This window comes from Solanum pennellii, chromosome 1 (assembly GCF_001406875.1).
Source record: "Solanum pennellii chromosome 1, SPENNV200".
Lineage (NCBI taxonomy): Eukaryota > Viridiplantae > Streptophyta > Magnoliopsida > Solanales > Solanaceae > Solanum > Solanum pennellii.
The window spans coordinates 60,418,998-60,441,054 of NC_028637.1; the positions used below are offsets into that span (position 1 = coordinate 60,418,998).

Genomic DNA, 22,057 nt, shown 5'->3' on the forward strand with positions numbered 1-22,057 from the left:
CCCCCCACAACCCCCCACCCCAAAAAAAAAATCTTCTCTTTCAGAACTCTCTATTGTAAATGATGGATAACACCATCTGTTTTGCGGTAGGGTTCAAAACCTTCGACATAGAAAATTTATCAAGGATCTCAGGCAAATGATACAAATGGACGGAAAGGAGTACGAACTCCATCAGGCAAACACCCTTCAATAAGAAGGCAATTGAGTGGATAGTGAAGACACTAAAGGAGCGGAAACATTGTCCGATGGTGGAAGAAAACAGAGCCTCTAACATAGATCTTTTCTGTCAGTAATTTCAACAAAAATAGTAAATACATAAGCTTGATAAATGTAAGAGAGGGAAGGAGACCTGTCAGAATTACCCCAGAGGTGATACAGCTCAGCATATAGTGGAGAGAAGGGGATGTAACAGACACAGAAACATAATGTCTGAATACTCTAGATGGATCTAGATCTGCATGATCCAGTTCTGGTGGGTGGGAGGTACACTTGGTTCAGGGGAGCCAATCACAAAAGCGTCGCTAGGTTGGATAGACTTTTAAACTGTATGGAATGGAAGGAAAATTTCAAAAGCATCAAACAAAGAACTCTATCAGTGATAGGCTCAGATCATTGTCCTATATTTCTTGAATGTGGAGAAGTGGAACACAGACAGACCTACTTCAATTTCGAAAAATGGTGGCTCAAGCCTCAAAGTGGATGTATTTAAGGATTGGTGCAGCATTGGTGAAGTAGCTTTGTTGTTGAAGGATGCCCTGGTTACAGATTAGGGGTCAAACATAAAACGCTAAAGAAAAAGCTAAAAGAATGGAGGAAGAGGACCTTTTCTGAACTAGACATAAGGAAAACAATCCCATAGAGATACTATCTGAGCTTGACAAAATTCAGGAGGATAGGCTTCTATCTTAGGATGAAGTGTTAATAAGGGCTACAATACTGGTGGACTTGGAAGTTCTGGCTAAACATGAAGAAGCTGACTGGAGGTAGAAATCTAGAACCCTTTGTTAGCAAGGAGATAAGAACACTAGATTCTTCCAAGAGTGGCTATTGCTCACACGAGATGTAATACTCCTGACAAACACCTGGTAAGGTGAGGAAGTGCAGGAACCCAAGGAAACCAAAGTGGCAATGATAGAGTTCTATTCCATTTTGTACTTGGAATCTGAACTATGGAGACCCTCCTTTGACGTGGAAGGATGTCCTATAATCTCTGTGGAAGAAAATGAGTGGCTCCAGACCCCATTCACAGAGGCAAAGGTGGTACAGATCATCAAGCAATGCGAGAAGGCCTATGACTGTCAATTGGAATATCTTCCTAAAAATTCTATAGGACATGGGATTTGGCAATAGGTGCATTAGCTGGATTAGATTTTGTATTTCAAGTGTGAAATTTTCTCTCATTATAATGGGAATATTGAGGGTTTCTTCCAATCATATAGAGGTCTTAGACAAGGGGACCGTCTGTCTCCATTCCTATTCCTAATTGCAATGGAGGGGCTGAATCATATGTTCAGGATAGCAAAAACTAATGGCTGGATAAAAGCATTCAGTGTCAAACATGCATGGGAAATGAGTTGGAAATCACCTATCCAATTTATACAGATGATGCCCTCATATATTTGTGAAGCATAGCTCATAGGTGCTGCAAATTTAAACATCTAAGGGAAATTCTAACAACTTTTGAAGGCATTTCAGGTCTATATGTCAACTGGCTGAAAAGTATGTTATTCCCTATCAACCAGGTTGACAACTTGCAATGCTTAGCACATAACTAGGACTGCCAAACAGGATCCCTACCAACAAAATACTTGGGTATGCCATTAGGTTCTAAGAGTAGAAATTTGGAGATACGGAGGTAGGTGCTAAAAAGATGTGTTAAAAAAAACTATCAAGGTGGAAGAGTTAGTATTTATCATTGGGTGGCAAACTGACACTTACAAAAGCAATACTTGATGGTCTTCCTACCTACCTGATGAGTTTATTTCCTATTCCTAAACCCATAGAAAAGAGAATCAATAGACTAAGAAGATCATTCCTATGGCAAGGGAATAAGGAGAAGAGAGGCTAAAATTTGGTGAAATGAGATATTCTTAACCTTAGATGAGAACAAGGGCGTCTCGGACTAAAGAACCTCAGCAACAAGAACAGTTGTGTTCTACAAAAGTGATCATGGAGATTTTGCACTAAAGATGGGGACTTATGGAGAAGGTACATAGCACAAAAGTACAGCTTACTTAGCCTTTGGATAACTGAAGAAGTCATGGGACTGCATTCTGGAATGAAGTTTGGGTAGGGAAGGGCAGCTACCTCTCTCCAACACTTCTTCAGCCTACCTCTACCTCTTCTAAAACAATCCTTAGCCAACCACTCACACCACCACACTGGGGCATCCATGCATCTTTCTTCATTTGTCTGAACCATTTTAGCCACACTTTCTGCATCTGGTCCCCTCTCCACCTAGGCCACTCCCACCTTGACCGAAACATCTTCATTTATAATCCTATCTCTCCTAATAAGCCACACATTCTTAGAGCACCAACATTTCCGCAGCTTTCATCTTTTGAACGTGAGAGTTCTTGATTGCCAAACACTTCGCTGCATACAACATAGATGGTCTAACCACCACTCTATAGAACTTGCTTTTAACTTCTGGTGGAACCTTCTAATTACATAAGACTCTAGATGTGAGCCTCCATTTCATCCACCCTACACCAATATGGTGTGCAACAGCTGACATCATCATCAATCTTCCCACTAGCTTGGAAGATAGACTCAAGATACTTAAACAATCTATGATAGTTTTCCTCTATGCTTTCGAGCATAACACTTAGTTCATGATCTCCATTTCAACGAACACCATGTGTAGATCTTTATTCCTCTACCTTTAATGTTTTGTCAATCTCCTTTGGAATTTTACGAAGCATAAACATAGTTCACCAAATTTGCTACATACGTAAATACTATGCTTGAGGGAATAATCAAAGTCATACCATCATTTCTCACCCTTTTATACCTTCTCTATTTGTAAATAATTGTTAAAGCTTCAATAATTTTGTTAACCGATATTGAGTTTCTAGACCTTCACGGGTGATTCTTAGTTTATCTAGCTCGTCCTTCATGTGAATTACCCTTTTGCTTGTGGTATTCTCATGTATATACGGATTCTTTAGTTTGTCATGTTCCATCTACACTGATCGGATCCTCCAAAATGTCATCACAACCGTGTTGATCCTCCAAAAGTGCACTATTTTTCTTCTGGAGGATCTCAGCAACATAGGTTCCCGCCAAGATTTGATAACATATCAGACACAAAACCCAATCACCTTACGATTGTCACCCACTTGACTAACCAATAATACCAAATGATGGAACGATTCAGATGAAACCATTCTGCAGGTTATATTAGCTACAAATATTGAATATAGCTAGAAAAAACCAAGAAAAAAGGAAAGACTCAACTCAACCATGAGGACCAGTTTCAGCCAACACCAAGTCAACTACGCGAAATGATATCTCAGAAATTTCCAGTGAAAAAAGAGGCATGGCCGAAAATTAATATAGTATAGGCATAGTTACTAGCAATTTCAAAGAGAATGAAAACAGGAAGACCACAGTAAAGAGATTCTATATGAAGTCATATACATTCAAACTATAAAATCGTAAAGGCATGAATTTTCACACACCAGTTATAAGCAATAAAGCTTTAAAAGGTCCTTAACCAATCATCTGGCGCAACAACCATCCTTATATGTACAGTAGAGGTTAAAGATCTTAAACATCATTACCTGATTCAGAAATCTTGTGGATTCTTTGACCACCTCTCTAAAAATGTCATCCTCAAACCACCCATACTTCGTAACTCGGCAAAACAGTTGAATTAAAGATGCAGTTACAAAAGGCTCCAGGTCAATTCCTCTTGTTGCCAGGTAATTTATGAGATAGTTGCCTTCATAAAAGGAGCAGATTAGCAAAAACATGTAGTAATGTATGAATGAGAGATATGTAATAAGTATTTCACAACCGTAGAAGCATCAAAAGCATAAAATTAGCACGACTAGGTTAAATTCCAAAATGTGAAGTAGAAGATACCCAAGATCTTCCACTATAATGGTTCAACTTAGTAATCCCTTTTCCAGCGTTACTAAATTTTGGTAGGCATATCCTTTACAAGTCTACAGACAGCAGAATATTCAAGCAGAAAAATACAGATTTCCAAGCATAAAAGTGAAAGAATAAGTGACAGCCTGAACTTTCACCTTCTTCCTTATTCAAATAGCAAATATGATGCCAGCATACCCCTACGCTTACCTTCATATACTCTAACTTCATGAGAAATAATGATGGCATACCAAAGCAGCTTTAAAGTAAGTTGCAAATAATATACAGACAAGGAAAAACAAATGGGGGGTGGGGGTAGGGGGGAAGAGAGGGAGTGAAGTGAGAAGAAACAACTATAGAAACATAGGAAAATCTGCAGTCAAACTAGAACATTACGAATATCAAGCCGGGTCTGCAAAGATAGGCGCTGTTCTGTCACTTGCTTCAATAAGCTTGAACTAGCTAGCATCAATGCATAAGGAGTTGATGCATTATCCAGAATATACTGACATTGCGAAATATAGCTGCTATTAATTGAGAAGCATTTTAGTGTATTCTCTGCATGAGCTCGCTCAGCAGAATCCTGTGAATTGTAAAGCCTCTCACACAATGCTTCAAGGTGCGCTAAGCTCTCCATTGATGAAGTAGTAAGACAATTTCTCAGAGCTCAGTCAATCAAACAACACAAGTTAAAGATGCCAAATTCTTTCTAAAATAACCAATGAACAGTTATAATTTCTAAATTCAAGAGGGAAAGAAGAGATAAGGAAGGCCTCAATCCATTTCAGGTCATCATACTTCTTTAAAATTGCACAGATCAAGTAAAATATAACAAAGTTATAGATTACAGGAACTTTGTATTTTGACTGTTTTACATTACAACTATCGCTACATATAAGGACGATTCAGACTAGTGCCCATTGAACTGCTATGAAAACCGAAACAAGGTCAGGTTTGCTCCTGTAGATTAACCAAAAGTGTTGCTCCTGAATTAAGAAAACAGAGAATGAAAGAACTATTAGCTATTGGAAAAGAAAAGACAGTGAGCTAGAGAGAAGAACCTGATTTAGCTTTGGAAGTCTACTTTGAACCCAAAAAAGAACATTAAGTTAAAACATTAATTGCCTGAGCATGTACAGATAAACTACAGTTCATCATTACATAACTGCATGCATTTGTTGGATTCTCCATTGGTAATGGGAGCAAAAGATTTCTTATGAGAAGTTTATTTACTAGCCACCTCTATTGGGGTTCCACAATTAAGATTCACAAGCTTTTTTATGTAGTGAACAATTGAATAAATAAGGGACTAATTCTCATCCTATATATCAAAAGTTTTGAAGTATGTTTCAGTTGTATATTTAAATACACATATAATGTAAAAGCAAGCTGCAATAATTTGTGTCCTGTCATGATGTTTTTAACTAAACGCGCCAAGGATGTTCAGCTATTGTCTATTTTGAAACTAGCAATGAGGTTTTGCTTTTCCCTTCCTTTTTCTTGGGTAGGACAAACTAAGTAATGAGTTAAGTTTCTATGTCCAGCTTGCTAGTCTCGAGGTCAAGAACTAAACAGATTCCTGTCCTTTTAAAATTTAAATGTTGCGGGAACCCTTGAATTTTGACTTTGTTTTCAGTTTAGAGTTATCCTTCTTCATTTATTTTGGTAGGGTATGAAACTGAAGTTTCATTATTAAGAATAAAGTACCAAAAGAAAACAAAAGGTGGGCACTAAGAGATGTTGTAATTGACTTTATGGATAATCCCAGCAGTCTTTTGTAACTTTTGGTTTTGGTAGCTTCTGGGTATTTAGTCAATAAATTTTTACCTTATCAAAAAAAAAAAGATTGAGTAAAGTTGGGCGGATCAGGACCCAAGTAACTTTTGGGTCAATTTTAGCTCAACTCAACCTATTTTGACCCGCTCACTTGACACCCCCGATTAAAAATATAGCAGATCACAACTTTAATTTGTGTTGAGACAATGGATTGATTGATTTCATTGGTTAGTTTAGTACATCATCGCAACTCTGAATCATGCTCCCACCTCTAATATACATGCTGCTACATTCATTTGGTCGAGCAAGGTCTTCACTTTTCTTGTATCTATGGTTGGTTGGCTCTTGTTGATCTTGAGGTTCATAAAATAGGATTAAAAATCAGCTAGTCAAACTCATTACAATGGTTTTAATATCTCAATTATGTATCCTTTTCTTTCTCCTATTTTCTAGTGAGGAAGTTACCAAATGGAAGATTAGAAGACCTATAAATATACATGTTTTACAATGATTAGAATTTCACAGCCTTTTTCTTATATTAAGTGAGATATATCCACAAAATTGATTTGGAATTACTCAGTGGCAAGTTTAGATACATCTTATAGCCTTATCCTTGTTCTTCTTCTGTTTCCCCCTTTTATTTTTGGAGAAATATCCACAAGATGGATCAGTAATGCACAGTAGCAGATTAGTACAAACATCACAACTTCTGATTCACATATAAAGGATGTAATCTAGCTATTAAGAATCACAACAAGTAAAAAACATCAGTGGATTCATTTAAGCTATTTAATAAGTGGTGACAACCAGAGACAGCTGTCATAATCAGAAATGAACTATAGTTAGCCCAATCGGAGCAGACACAAAGCATTGCAACAGTTGAGAATCGATAGAGAGAAAGAGAGAGAACATACAAAGTCGATATCGCCGGAGGAAGGAATCGTTAGGAGGTCGCCGGAGAAAGAAATAAGTAGGAATATTTTTGGAAAAGGAAGTGTAGAGAGTTCAATGACCAATGTGTAGAAATTTGTAAAAGGAAATCTGCGTGGGCCGTATTCAAACATGTATTTGGGCTCAATTGTTCAAATAATTTGGTTTCAAGCTTTTGCATGGATTTCCATAGGGGAAAATAACTTGTGTGTCTACTTTTTAAAAAATAATTATCATATTTGTCATTATTATTTTTTTAACCATAAATGTCAATTTAATTCAATATTCAACTTCATATTTTTTCTCTCGCCTCAAAATTTTCCCACGCCCGCAGTTGCAATTTTTTTTCTCTCTCGCGACTGCAATTTTTTCTTCTCTCTCGCGACTGCAATTTTTTCTCTTTCTCGTGATTGCAATTTTTTTCCGGCGACTTCAATTTTCTCTCGCCACTGCAATTTAAAGGTTAGTGTTGAGTAAGATCTGTTAGTTAGGTTACTTGCACTGCATTCTGCGATTTTTGTTGGTCTCCTTTGCACTTAACTGATCCTTTAATGTGAGCTTGCAATTGTGGTCTTGAAAGTGCCCAGATCGTTACGCCTTTCTTCTTTTTGTGTGGATTTATGTTGAGATTTCGTTTGATTTATGTTTACGTTACTTGTGTGACTTTTTGTTTGATGATTTATGTTGAGATTTCGTTTGATTCAAGTTCCTGTGAGTGTCTGGTATTCAGTTCTCTTCTCTAATAAGTATGATCTCTTGTTAGCATCTGTGTTATACAACTTTAATTCAGGTTTAAGTCACTTTTTAGCATTTGTATAATACAACTTCAATTCAGTTTTATTTTACTTGTTAGCATCTGTGTAATACAACTTTAATTCAGGTTTAATTCACTTTTTAGCATTTGTGTAATACAATTTCAATTTAGTTTTAGTTTACTTGTTAGCATCTGTGTAATACAATTTTAATTCAAGTTTAATTCACTTGTTAACATCTGTGTAATACAGCTTTAATTCATGTTTAATTCACTTGTTAGCATCCGTGTAATACAACTTTAATTTCGGTCTAATTCACTTGTTAACATCTGTGTAATACAACTTTAATTCAAGTTTACTTCACTTGTTAGCATATGTGTAATACAACTTCAATTCAGTTTTAGTTCACTTGTTAGCATCTGTGTAATACAACTTTAATTCAGGTTTAATTCACTTGTTAGCATATGTGTAATTCAACTTCAATTCAGTTTTAGTTCACTTGTTAGCATCTGTGTAATACAATTTTAATTCAAGTTTAATTCACTTGTTAGCATATGTGTAATTCAACTTCAATTCAGTTTTAATTCACTTGTTAGCATCTGTGTAATACAACTTTAATTCAGGTTTAATTCACTTGTTAGCATATGTGTAATTCAACTTCAATTCAGTTTTAATTCACTTGTTAGCATCTGTGTAATACAACTTCTTTTCATGTTTGATTCACTTGTTAGCATTTGTGTGATAAATTTTTAATTTAGATTTTATTAAGATTTAATTCAGTTGTTAGCAAAGTGATGCTCTTCTAGCAGATTAATCTATATGTCTCTCTCTAGTCTTTTAATAATAGTAATACACTCTTTAATGATGTGCAGAAAAAATATGACTAATATAGCGGTGATGCTTTACTTCAATGGACGATGGGATCCTAGCAACAAATATATTAACTACTTGGCAGATGGTGTGTTGATACACACAGAGTCAACGTTTGCCACCCTCGTTTCTGTAATTGCTACTCAATTGTCAATAGACACATCAACAAGTAAAGTTGAAATCAGATATAAAATTGATGAAAGGTCTCCTCCAATTCAAATTCATAATGATATGGGGGTAAAGGTATATCTTGAAACTAAAAAGGAACATCGAGATATGACAAGATACCCTTTATGTGTCACAACAACTGAACCAGTCAACTTGGAGACTAATGCTGCACTCATTCCACTTTTGTGTTCAGACACTTCAGGAGATATGAGGGTTATACACAATTCATACTTCTCTAATACATTTAATGGTATTGATGAAGCAATAGGGTTAATTGGATTCGGATCATGTGAGGAAGTTGATGAGCTAGAAGAATTAGCACCAGGCATCATTATTAATCCCAATCACTCTTTATTTGAAAAAGATCAGGTGTATAAGAATAAATATGTCCTCACTAGTGCACTAAAAAGACATTCCATTCTTAATCATTTTCAATTCAAGACAACAAGATCAAGCGCAATAAGGTAAGACCTAAATTCAAGTCACTTTAAATTATTAATTGTGTATTAATATTTTTTCTACAGCTATTCGATACAGTGCCTAGGAGAAAGCTGCAGTTGGAGTTTACGAGCTTCAAGCTTGAACAAATCTGAAATGTTCAAGATTAGAGAATTTGAAAGCGAACACACTTGTTTGTTGCTACATAATTCATTATCGGAAAGGCTAGCAACTAAGAGTGTTGTTGGGAGTATTATTGTGGGTAAATATGCTGAACCAGATGCTAATTACACACCAAAAGACATACAACGTGACATGTTAGCTGAATATGGTGTGCGACTCACATATATGCAAGCTTGGAGAGCTAAAGAAGCAGCTCTTGAATTAATCCGGGGTGATCCAATTCAATCATATGCAAAGTTGCCAAGCTACTTTCACATACTAGAGGCGACTTACCCTGGTTCTCATATAAGATTTCACAAATCAGAGGATGACCGTTTTTTATATGCGTTTGTAGCTTTGTTCACCTCGATAAAAGGATGGGAATATTGTAGACCAATTGTAGTTGTTGATGGAACTTTCTTAAAAGGAGCATACAAAGGGACACTGCTAACCGCTAATACCTTAGATGCAGCAGGTCAGACTTTCGAATATGATACTGTTTTTTATATTGAATTTTTGAACTATGTATTAAAATTGAATTATGATTGCAGTAAAAATGTATTAAAATTGTATTAAAAAAAGTGTACATGGTGCAGGGAGTATATTGCCACTTGCTTATGCTATTGTCGATTCAGAGAATGATTCATCTTGGAGGTGGTTTTTTGAGCAATTCAGAGATGCATTTGGTCAAAGACCAGAGATGTGTATCGTTTCCGATAGGCATGCAAGCATTATTAAGGCAGTTTCAACAGTTTATGATGAAGTACCTCATTTTGCATGTATGTGGCACTTACTGCAAAACATAATGAAAAATTTCAGAAGAAGTCAACAAAGGGTCACTGAGTTGTTCTACTCTATGGCAAAAACATACACCATGACAGAATTTAATCAATGTATGACAATGGTTGAGAAGATAGATAAGAGGATCAAAGATTACTTGTTGAACATTGGATACAACAAATGGTCGCGTGTGCATGCTGAAGTAAACAGAACTTGGATGATGACATCAAATATAGCAGAATCAGTCAATTCACGAACAAGACATGCCAAAGTTCTTACAGTCTTGCAACTCTTGGAATTCATGAGACAACTTGTACAGAAATGGAATAACAATAACAGATCAAAGGCGACATTTTCAGGTTTTCACCTTGGAAAAAAGTATGAAAATATATTGCGGCGCAATAAAACTGCATCAGAGAAATTAAAGGTATGCCTAATCTGTTTGCTAGTATTTTTTCTTCGGATTCATATCTAACATCTCTCTTGAATATATATTTTTTTTCATAGGTTGTAGAGACAAATAAATATGTGTATACCGTACTTGATGGTATTACACAATTCACAGTATGTCTTCACCAACGTACATGCACATGTGGGAGATTTCAATTGGATGAGTTACCATGTCCACATGCTTTGGCCGTTTTAACAATAAAACACACTGGTTATGAGAAATATTGTTCGGCTTACTATACAAGAAAAAATTTATTGTTGACATATCAATTTCAAATGGATCCCCTGCCAAATGAAAGTACATGGAACACACCAACACATGTTCTTGAAGATATTGTACTTCCACCTCATGGAAAGAGACCTCCGGGAAGGCCAAAAAATAAAAGACATACTCAACTGAGAGAAGATGGATTCAAGAAGGCGAAAATTACATGCAGCAATTGTGGACAACATGATCACAACAGGAAGACTTGCAAAAATGTCAGGCCTTATGATCAAGAATAAAAAAATAATTTGTTTAGTAGTTTGTTTTAGAAGCTCATTGACTCTACGAATTTGGATCATGTTCGGTTATATGGTTTATATTTTTAGTTCCGCAATCTCGTGTTATTCAGTTTAATAGAATGCTTTCTTAGTTGTGCAATCTCATGTTATTCAGTTTACTGGAATGTTTCTATGTGTATAGTTACATTTTATATGATATATAGATGAAATGATATAGTTTACTGGAATAACTCAGTTGAGCTTGAGGCTTGGAAATGTCTTGCTGAGTATATTTGTCAGGTTGGGGAATTTGGGTGATGCTTGGTATGTTTTTGGTTTGTTAGTATTTTTGTAATATAGCTTTAATTCAAAGTTTAATTCACTTGTTAGTATTTGTGTAATACAACTTTAGCTTAGGTTTAATTCAGGTTTAATTCAATTGTTACATAGATTTAATTCAAGTTTAATTCAGGTTTAATTCAATTGTTACCATTTGTGTAGTATAGATTTAATTCAAGTTTAATTCAGGTTTAATTCACTTGTGGAAATTTTAAGATTAATGTCTTGTTCTAATTCTATAAAGAAAAATAGGATTTCAAAAAAATAAATAGTATCGATTCGTAACACAGAAGTTCATATATTTGCAACCAAAAAAAATACATGATTTTTTTTATAGTTTTCACAACTTATTGAGGTTTCATGTTTACCTCGAAAATTACAATTTTTTACTACTCAAATTACATATTCAAATAAAACTATAACTTTAAATCAACCTAATTACAATTTTTTACTACCATTTCCTGCCAGTTTTACATGAGCATTCATAGTGTCATTCAAACAGAAGTATGAGGAGCATTGACTTCTTTAAACTCAATCATGCATACTTCCAGCAAGCTGGATAGACATGGGCAACGACTTGTTGCTCCCAAACAAACTAACATATGTAGCATTCCAACTGCAAAGACAAAATTCCTTAGAGGAAGTACAAACAGAAAGGATCAATAAGGACACAAAGAAGGAACAACTTCAAATAGAAGACTTACATATAAACAACACAGTTAGGTATATAATATCAAGACTTACAAAATAGACCAATACAATTTTTCATAGCCATAGTAACTACAAATTGTTTTACATTATATAGTTTTCATAGTCATACTAACTAATATAACTATATTCCTTTATCTAACTGGTCTTTCGTCTTCACTTTGAAGGTCACTCGCTTGCTTCCTTCTTGCATATTCCCATAATATAGCTCCAAATCTCTTTCGGACAATGTCTGCCTTTACTTGTTGATTTTGAATATGTTGGCCATTACTTACAAACTCCGCAAATGCAGCAACGAAAACTCCACAATCCCTACAAAATTCAATATAAAATTATTATCAAAAAATCAATTTAATAATTAAAAAAAAACACATATTTGATAATACTTACAGCGAATCCTCATTTTGTCTGGGAACATCTTTAGTTATGAAATGAAACTCAATTTTCTCGAACTCATTTATCTCACTGTATTTTGGTGTTGACTTCAATTCAGGACGCTTATCATAGAACTTAACCACACTTAGATAATATGGTAAAACAACCGAAAGCATCTCAACAATATTTTTTACCTCTAAATTCACCCCACCCCTAGCCGGAAATGAATCATACACCTCCAATGACCTTTGCCCAATATCAAACACCACAAAAATCCAGTGACGATTCTCTTTAATGTTTAGTGGAATAAGAACAAAATCCACTTTATCCCACGAGGTACTTGCCAACAAACGACGTCCACTGATATACCGGGCAATATCATCAGAATCTAAAACTTTAAAATTTTTCTTATCCTCATGAGCATCACAAAGTTTAAAGAAAGAATTGGTAATCTTTGTCTTGAAAACACAATCAGTCGTCGTAAAACGAACATTACTGTTGGTTTCATATTTTCCTTTCTTTCTTAGGTAATAGAAAATGACATCAATATGCTGCAAAAAAAAAAAAAAAAAACTTATGAAACAGAATAGTGACAGAACAGTGCAGAAATTTCAACTCAAAGTTAAGGGAAAACTCTGTTTTCGCCCCAAGTGTGGCTCATTCATCACATATTGGTGAAACACAACAGTGATAGAACTTATGAAGATGTTCAATTTCTACCAGAAAAAAACTTAGAGACAACAGTAACTTACTGAAGCTGACATATTTTATATAATATTCTAGCTCATGTATATGCATATATGTGGATTCTTAATGATACAATGAACCTCAAAAGAAAAGAATTGAAGCTAAAATGACAAGAACATGATTACAAGTTTCATTCTTTTCGCAATATCCTGAGCTTTTGTCCCTCTTGAAAGACAGAGACAAAGGGAACAAGAACAGAAAGAAAAATGACTTGCAAGCTATAGAATTACAATGTCACACAACTAAAGAGCTTCAATAGATGAAAAATACAATCTATCTACACAACTAAACAGAAAGAATTTTAGTTGAGACAAAGGCAAACTCAAGATTAAGAAACAGAACGAATCAAAGAAATATTAACGTCCAACTAAAATTTATATAACAAACCTCATCACACCATTGTTGTCCAGAATGTGCCAATTTGAAAAACCAGAGTCTTTCATCTACCGTACAGATACCCAATTCAAATGCTGGATTGATAACATTAAGAGCATCTGTATAAGGTTTCTTTCCCCTATCAAAACAGAACAAAAATTAAAAAATACTCAAAACCGAGACAGGAACAACTAAAAAAGAGGCAAATACGAAACTAAAAAAGAGGTACAGAGCGTTCCACAAGTTGAATTAAGCTTGTATATATTATGAATTAGGAAAATTATCCCAAAAACATCAAAATAAATTACCTCTTTTTTATACCCATATAAAGCCACTTAGTGAATGAATCGATCAAATCAGATTCATCATCTCCTCCGCTTGCATATAAAAAAGGATGTTTTGTCTCAAAAACCTGACGTGTAACACATAAAGTTCCTCCAGATTCAAAATGTTGTGTGAAGGGAGATGTTATTAACTTTCCTGGATTTTTCTTTCTGCCACGTTTCTTCGGTGACACTTTCTTTTTGTTTTGATCAACTTGGGCTCTTTTTTTTAGATAAGATTCTTCAGTCCTATTGATCTGAGAAAGATCTTTATCAAGTAAAATAAAGTCATCAAAAGTATGCAAAGGTTTTTGACAATCCTCTGTTGCATCTGCATATAATAGATATATTGATTAATTTACAATCAACAGATGCAACACTTATTTATGTTGGTTTTTTTTACTACATTACCATCAGGTTTCGCCCCAACTGTATTCACATCAGCAGCCTCTTGGACTGTAAGCAAAATAAATATTTTAATAATGTTATCAAAATAAAACGAAAGAAGTTTAGTTGAAGTTAAGAAAATGAATACCATTTATATCAGCAACAACCTCTGACAGAACTTTTTCAATAGCAATTCCTGCAACATCTTCATCTGTACATAACAAGAACATTTAAAAAAACAGAATTGAATTAAAATATATGAAATATGTAATATATTTGTATAAAATCCTTCATTACCTATTTTACTTGATACTCTTTCAAGATTTTCAACATCAGCAAATCTAACTGTAGCTTTAAGCACTTGAGATTCTTCATTTTGATTTGATCCCATAACATGAGCATCGTTCCCTCTCGATTCATTTACAGCTGCATTAACACGGGGAGAAAATGCTGTATATGTAATTAACATATTATAAAAAAAACATATCAAAGTTAACTGAAAAATGAAATATCGAATTCGTGTCACTTATAGATTAACTGGAAGAAAATACTAAACTATATATTAAAATTATATTATGAATATAACAGAAATTTACAAAAAATATAAACGAACCTCCATTAAAATCTAATCCACCTGAAAATGTCTCGCTAGCATGCTTCTTAGATGGTTCCTTGACTTCTCGAATAACAGAGCTGCTACCACCACTCTTAGCAAACAGCAAAGAAATATCCTCCAATAATTGTTTGTTTGAGTTCACCACAAATTCTTTGATTTGATTGAATCCTAAATCAATCTTCTCTTCAAGCGCTTTGTTATTTTCATTCACCTAATAGATATTAAATCATAACGAAAATATTAAAAAAATAACAGTTTTAAAATAAAAAGCCTAAAGTTTAGTTTGTGTATACTTTTACAAGCTCTTTTCTCAATTCTATGACTTCATTGGTCAAAATGTCTAGACCATGACTTGATCCTTTAGGCTCCAATTTCAAAATTTCAGCATGGTAATCACGAGTTTCAGGAAGCCTGAATTTGGATACTTCATCTTCACTGGCCACTATGTTCTCAAACTGAAAAACCAAATACACAAAATAACATTAGATATAGTAACTTGAGTTCAAATAAACAATGTAATAAAATGTATTAACTTTGTACAAATACCTTGTTTTTTGTAGGCATGAAGAGACATTTCTCAATATATTTTAACCATGGACTTTCTGCAATTGTCTTCCAATTCAAGATTCTTGGAATAGAATCAGCAACACGAATAGCTATATCTTCATCAACCTTTGAACAACACTCAAATATCCAAATTTGAAGAGCAAGAGGCAAGCCACCAATTCTATAGTACTTATGTGTTGACTTAAGCTCATGCCTCACAGAATCAGACAACTTTTTGTAGACATCTAAACCCCACGGATATGAATTGAATTTTCCACTTTCCACAAGGTAAAAATCTCTATTGCTAATTTGGTATTCGTTGTCCTCATATGAAAATAAAAAATCATTAATGAAGTATAGAACAGCCAATGAAACAGCCGAGTCATCATCTATGAATTTTTTAGCTAAAAACAGTGCACGTAGATGACTCTTTGGAACTGTGATTTTTTCCGGAAAATAACTACTCATCAAACTACATCTAGAATTGGGAACATTGATAGATGTGCCATCACCAACACAATTTAAGCCCGTAACTATCCCAAATTCTCTAAGACCAAAAAATAACTTTTTGTTATTTATTTCAATAGCAAACACATCATCCGGTGTGTGTTTTAACTCTCTATTTATAAGACAATGAATAAGTTGTAGTTGTGTGCTCGATTTTGGAAGGTCAAGAAAGTACCCAAAACATGTATTCCTAAACATCTCAAGTTGTTTATCAGATAAAGATAGTTTGATTTGTTCAATGACACTATGATTAGTGTAACATGACCACCTACTCGAAATATACACAACATCAGGATGTTTCCAGAATTTACGATCCTGCATATGCATTAAACATGAATTAAAAATGTGTTACTACATACTAAAGATGAATGAAGATGAATTTCACATACTATGTGTCGAAGAAAGGTAGTAATCAGTTGAATAAAAGATGAATTAAAGTTGAAATAAAGTTGAATTAAAGTTGAATTAAAGTTCAATTAAAGTTGAATTAAAGTTGAATTAAAGTTGAATGAAAGTTGAATTAAAGATAATTTCACATACTACATCTAAAAAACAAGCAGCAATCAACATACAACCCATTGCTAAACAACAAATAACTAAGAAGTACTAGCACATACCGGATATCTACTCTCTGGTAGAATGACACTTTTGGGTAAACGATTTCGTGTTTTTCCATCATTCACCGGCCTTTTCTTCTCCAATCCATCTTTATTTTTCAAACTTTTTGACTGAAATTGAGGAGGTAAATCCTCAAAATCATCATCACTGTCAACGATTTTCTTCGATGTAGATGCCAAAGTAACACATATTTTTTTCGATTTCTTCATTGTTTTAACCTCTTTAACTCGTTTTTTACCTTTCTTTTGCTTCTTGTTTTCTTCCTCATTGTTCTTGTCCTCATTGTTCTTCTCCTCATTGTTCTTCTCCCCCGATATTTGTGAGATACCCAAACTAAAACTTGGAATTTCATCCATAGAATTAGAAGACGAAACTTGAAGCTTCTTTCGATTTCTTCGATAAACTTTTGGATTCGAAGCCCTCACTAGACGCGGACTTCTTCTAAGACCTTCTTCCATTAAAATTTGTACAGAAAAATGGAGAAAAAAACAAACAGAAACCCTAATTTTTGACGAGGAGAAGAAGAGAAAAAAAAAGAGCGAGAAAGGATATGACGATAATATGTTTTACTTTGTTTAAAATTTGTATAAAAAAGGAATAAATGGGTTTTAAAATTGTTTTAAGTTAATATAGCTAAAAGTTGACAAAAATGGTAATAAATAAAAAGTGTACTTAAAATTGGTAATTATAAAATAAAAGGACTTTGTTTATGTAATTTTTCCTTTCCATAATCTCGGGTGCAGTTTAATGGGTAAATCACATAAATATGTTATATTATAAAAATATTTACCATTTATGTTAACATAATTTTTCTAACTAAACATAATATTTTTTTGAAATTAAAAAAATTGGACGGTCTTCGCCTCTTTCTCAACCCTTTTTCCTATTCTTCTGCTTTTTTGACTCTTTTTTTCTTTCTTTTTACTCTTCTGCTTCTTCGCCTCTTTCTTCTTCTTTTTTTACTCTTTTAATTTTTTGTCTCTTTCACTGATGTTATTTATCTTTCTCCTCTTTTTTTTTTTAATTCTTGTTCTTTTCTTTGAACTTTTTATCTAAATAATTATATTTTCAAATCAATTTTTTTCATGTCACTATTTTTATTCAAAAACAAGATGAAAAGAGGAACAAAAAGACTGCAAATTTGTATAAAAATTACGTTTTTAAGTAGAAACTTTAAATCTTTAAAATTACAGAAGTAAGAGTTCACCATTGATGATCATTAAAAAGCTTCAAATTTTGAATTCATTATTTGAATTTTATAAATTTGTGATAAGTTTGAATAGGTAGTTCCTACAAATGATTAAAAATATCGTTTGGAGTTTATATCTCAATTTTAAGAGGGCTTGGTTAAGTTTAAAATTGATTTTAGGAGAAATATTAGATTGAAATAAATTAAATATAACATTGAAATGGTCTTGCAACTGTATTAAAGTTGAATTAAATAATACAATTTTAATGCAAATTTAATTCATTTTGAAATTTTTTGATTGATTTGTCACTATTGAATACTTGTTTAATCCATTATTAATATAACTTATCAATTTATATATCATTGTCATATCTTTTGTTAGTTACGTTTTTCATTCATTTTTAATTCTCTTTTCTAATTCAACTTTAAATACTGTGTAATACTATTTTAATGCAAACTTAATTCATTTCACGGCCTTTTGATTTATTTGTTACTATTGGATACTTGTTTAATTCATTATTGATACAAGTTTAATTCACTCTACAAATCATTGTCTTGTCAGTCATAGTTACGTTTTCCATTCATTCTTAATTCTCTCTTCTTATTCAAATTTAATACTGTTTAATACAATTTTAATACAAATTTAATTCATTTTGTAGTTTTTTATTCATTATTTGTTCCTATTGGATACTTGTTTAATTCACTCTATAAATCATTGTCTAATATTTTATTTATTACATTTTTGTGTTCATGCTTAATTCTCTCTTCTACCTTAACTTTAATACTTGTGTAATACAATTTTGTATTTTTAATTCACTTTGCGATTAATCAATTGATTTGTTACGATTATTGATACAAGTTTTATTCAGTTTACATGCAGATCAAAGAATGCTCTTTTGTTTTCTACATTCTGCATTCATATTTAATTCTCTTCTAATAATTCAACTTTAATTTGTCTGTAATACATTTTTTAATTCAAGTTTAATTCATTTTGTAGTTTCTTATGCCTCTTCATTTTTTACGATTATATTACTTCTCTTCTAATAATTCAACTTTAATATGTTTGTAATACATTTTAATTAAAGTTTAATTCATTTTACAGTTTTTATGCCTCTTCATTTGTTATTATTATATTACTTGTCTAATTATCTATAAATACAAGTTTTATTCAATCTAGAATTATTGACTATTTTACAGAAAAAAAAGGGAAAAAAAAGCAATAGAAGTAGAGGGAGAAAGAGCAAAAAAAAAAAAAAGGACAAAAGAAAGAAAAAAAGAAAAAAAGGGAGAAAGAAACAAGAAAGAAAAAGCGAGACAGAGAAAAAAAAAGAAAGAGCGACACAGAGTAAAGAAAAAAAATTAAAAAGGTTGCTATAAATGGTAATAATTAAAGAGTATATTTAAAATAAGTAATTATTTTTTAAAAGGAATCCATTCACGTAATTAATCCCTGTTTAATTTTGAGAAAATTTTTTTGAGCAACTTTCACATATAGCAAATAAAAAATTCATATTTGTATGTTATAGCAAAGTTTGCATAATTGCGCTTTATAGCAAACATAGAAACTGTATAATTCGCTATACATATACACTTGAAGCAAATTGTATAAAACAAACTGCATAAAACAAGAAAGAGAAAGATACTTGGGCAGAGAACTGTATAAAAACGAAGTGTATAAAACGATTGTATTATTATAAGTGTATAGAACGATTATATACAATTTGAATTTGTATAAAATGAGAAAGAGAGAAAGACAAAATAAACTTGACAAGGAATATACAATTGAATCGAATTGTATAAAACGAGAAAGAGAGAAATTAGATACAATTTGAAAATTGTATAAAACGAGAAAGAGAGAAAGGCAAAAGAAACTAGGCAGGGGAATATTTTTATTGTATAATTATAAGTGTATAGGACGAAAATATATGTGTACTTGCATGTGTATATACAATTTTCTCACGCTTTATACAAACAGAAACGCAATTTATACATTTCGCTTCTGTTTGTATAAGTGAGAAAGGCGAGGGTGGCGAGCGAGATTTGGGAGAGTGGCAAGCAAGATCTGGAAGAGGGGAGAGAGGGGAACAAAAATATATGTATTTATACAATTTTCTCTGCTTTATACAATTAGAAACAATTTTTATACACTTGTGTTTGTATAAAAAGTGAGGAAGCGAGCGAGATATTGAAGGAGAGTGGCGAGCGAGATATTTGGGAGAGAGGCGCCTGGCAATTTTTTGCAAACGTTTGATATAGAGCACAATTAAATAAAACCCTAACTATTCCATTAATTTTAGATTATTAGTTTGCTATTATATACAATTTTCCCAATTTTATAATTGACATTATATATATGACTAATTTTTTTAGGAAAAATTACTTATATACACACATTAACTTATCTTATTTTCCATTTATCCCTATCTTTTTAAAATATTTTATAAATTCCTTATTTCTTTCAATTTCTAAAAAATTCTGATACATTAAATCTACCAGCCAAACCCACTTTTACTATTCTTTTTTCACTCCCTAAATTCACTCCACATTCTTAGCAGTTACAATTTTCAAATCAATTTTATTTTAAAAAAGATTCTCTATCCCATCAATCTATTTCAAACATATGAGTAGTAGGGATTGTGCTTCATCGTTGTCTTCTTCTTAAAAAAAATTGTTCAGTTTTTGTTCTTGATACATATGAATCAGGCTCCATCTTTTGATAAATTTTTCAAATCGATTTCGATTGTAAACGTGAATCTCCAATGATTTAGAATATCTCACATTAAATAACTTCTTTTTTTGTTTGTATTTTTTTTGAGTTGATCTCGTCATGGTTCCTCTTCAACCATTGTTGTTTTCAACCTCTTCTTCCTTCATCATCTTCGTTGTACCATAATATTATAAATATGGTTGTGTATTTTTTTATTTGTCTTGTGAGATCAAATGAGTTTTTAATAGACTATGTTTGTGGGTGAGTGTTTCATTTTGCCTATGTGTTACAACGTTTTAATGTATTTTTTATGGTTTTTTTTAGATCGAGATGTATTTTTGTTGTTTCTGGTGAAATTTTTATGTACTTTTTTCATTATGAGATATTTGTATCAATATATTTAAGGGTATCAATTTACTATTGTACTTTTTGTACCAAAGTAATCAAATGTATTATTTGTTGATATATATTTGTATTAATATATTTGACTTATACATTTATATCAAGATATTCAAGTATATCAGTTCATTTAGTATCTATTTCTTTGATTTAAATTTTTGTCTTCCCCTGTTGTTAGTTGCTTTAAATTTGATATATTATTGCTGAAGATACAGTATCATATTGTTATGTATCTTGTTTAAATTTCGCATTTACACATTAAATCCTAAATTGTAATCTATTTTGTTGATATATTATGATAAATGTATCAAAGGTTAAAGTTATACGATGGAATGTAATCTCCATAACAATGTATCATAATCTAAAATAGTTGAATATATGATACTGACTTACATTTAATGAATATATGATCTTATATTTTATATCAGATGCAAATCAATATCAGTTTGTTACAAATAAGACCCTGAATTTAGTCCATTAATTGATATTTATGTTCAATGTATCAAAGACTAAAGTTCAACTTATATTATGGGTGTAAACTACAGAACAATGTACATGATGCTTAAATATCATATTATGAATATACGATGTTACATTTTGTAGCAGATTCAAGTATCTGTTAAATTGTATACAACATCATTTGGTATTGGGTATCAATTACTATTTATTATCATTAAGTATCAACTAAGGACTAATAGTCAATTCATAGTACTAGCTCAAGACAATTTAGTTAATGTTGAATAGAGATTATCTATTAATTCTTAGGCACTTTTTTTTATAGTGTTATTGTTTTTGAGATACATTAACTCTAGTTTTAGAATTTTTTGTTTTTATTGCTTTAAGATAGTCGTACTCAAGTTTTAGAGTGTTTCTCTAAAAAGTTATTTATTTTGTGTAACGACCTGTTTAGTCGTTTTGAGCAACAAATTTTATTTCTGGAAAAACTGGCTGAGTCGACGGATCCCACGACGGACCGTCATGGGCACGACGGACCGTCGAGGGTGTCTCGTTCCAAAACACTTAGAATTCTGAAATTTGGGTACTGAGATCGACTCTCTGAACTTCGCGACGAAATGGCAGGACGGACCGTCGCAGGCACGACGGGCCGTCACAGACCCTTCACTGAAATTTAGTCTCTGAGCTTTGTGACGGACCTGCAGGACGGACCGTCACAGTTGTGACGGACCGTCACAGTCAGCTCACTCGGTCGGAAATTCTGCTAAAGTTTTAAAGGGGCGTTTTGGACTTTTTATGCTTATAATTATAAATTTAGTGGGTTAATGTTAATAATTTAACTACTTGGGGGTTAAAAGA

The 22,057-nt window shown here is 32.6% G+C and overlaps 3 protein-coding genes across 9 annotated transcripts in view; 1 reads left to right on the plus strand and 2 right to left on the minus strand.

Moving 5' to 3' along the window:
* LOC107007841 (exportin-7) overlaps positions 1-6,938 on the minus strand; it is a 51,722-nt gene extending 44,784 nt beyond the window's left edge. For 3 of the 4 annotated variants that reach the window (XM_015206648.2, XM_015206650.2, XM_027914054.1), the window contains exons 1-3: positions 6,789-6,938; positions 4,495-5,084; positions 3,786-3,946 (exon numbers count right to left, since the gene is read on the minus strand). In XM_015206648.2, the coding sequence (XP_015062134.1) occupies positions 3,786-3,946; positions 4,495-4,735 (402 nt within the window). In that variant the 5' untranslated portion in view covers positions 4,736-5,084; positions 6,789-6,938. The remainder of the gene's footprint in view (positions 1-3,785; positions 3,947-4,494; positions 5,085-6,788) is intronic. The other variant, XM_027914055.1, reaches the window with a different exon arrangement.
* A 1,496-nt stretch (positions 6,939-8,434) lies between these two features.
* Positions 8,435-11,067, plus strand: LOC107032114. Its single transcript, XM_015233694.2, has 4 exons — positions 8,435-9,058; positions 9,119-9,669; positions 9,791-10,401; positions 10,482-11,067. Exons 1-4 carry the CDS (start codon positions 8,436-8,438, stop codon positions 10,926-10,928), a joined length of 2,232 nt encoding a protein of 743 aa, XP_015089180.2. The 5' UTR covers position 8,435; the 3' UTR covers positions 10,929-11,067.
* An 865-nt stretch (positions 11,068-11,932) lies between these two features.
* Positions 11,933-16,954, minus strand: LOC107031697. Of its 4 annotated transcripts, XR_003574850.1 has the most exons (12): positions 16,448-16,954; positions 15,324-16,145; positions 15,071-15,232; positions 14,775-14,988; positions 14,459-14,611; positions 14,310-14,372; positions 14,186-14,230; positions 13,760-14,105; positions 13,464-13,590; positions 12,524-12,880; positions 12,345-12,419; positions 12,217-12,266 (listed from the first exon to the last, which is right to left on the minus strand). XR_003574850.1 is itself a non-coding variant. In XM_027912457.1 (11 exons), the coding sequence occupies exons 1-11, from the start codon at positions 16,904-16,906 to the stop codon at positions 12,089-12,091; spliced, it is 3,042 nt and encodes a 1,013-aa protein (XP_027768258.1). In that variant the 5' UTR covers positions 16,907-16,952; the 3' UTR covers positions 11,933-12,088. The 4 variants fall into 4 exon arrangements, 3 of the variants coding, with proteins under 3 accessions (XP_027768258.1, XP_015088637.1, XP_027768256.1); XM_027912457.1 differs by having other exon boundaries at positions 11,933-12,266; positions 12,345-12,880; positions 13,760-14,042; positions 16,448-16,952; XM_015233151.2 differs by having other exon boundaries at positions 11,971-12,266; positions 12,345-12,880; positions 16,448-16,950.
* Between the last annotated feature and the right edge of the window lie 5,103 nt (positions 16,955-22,057).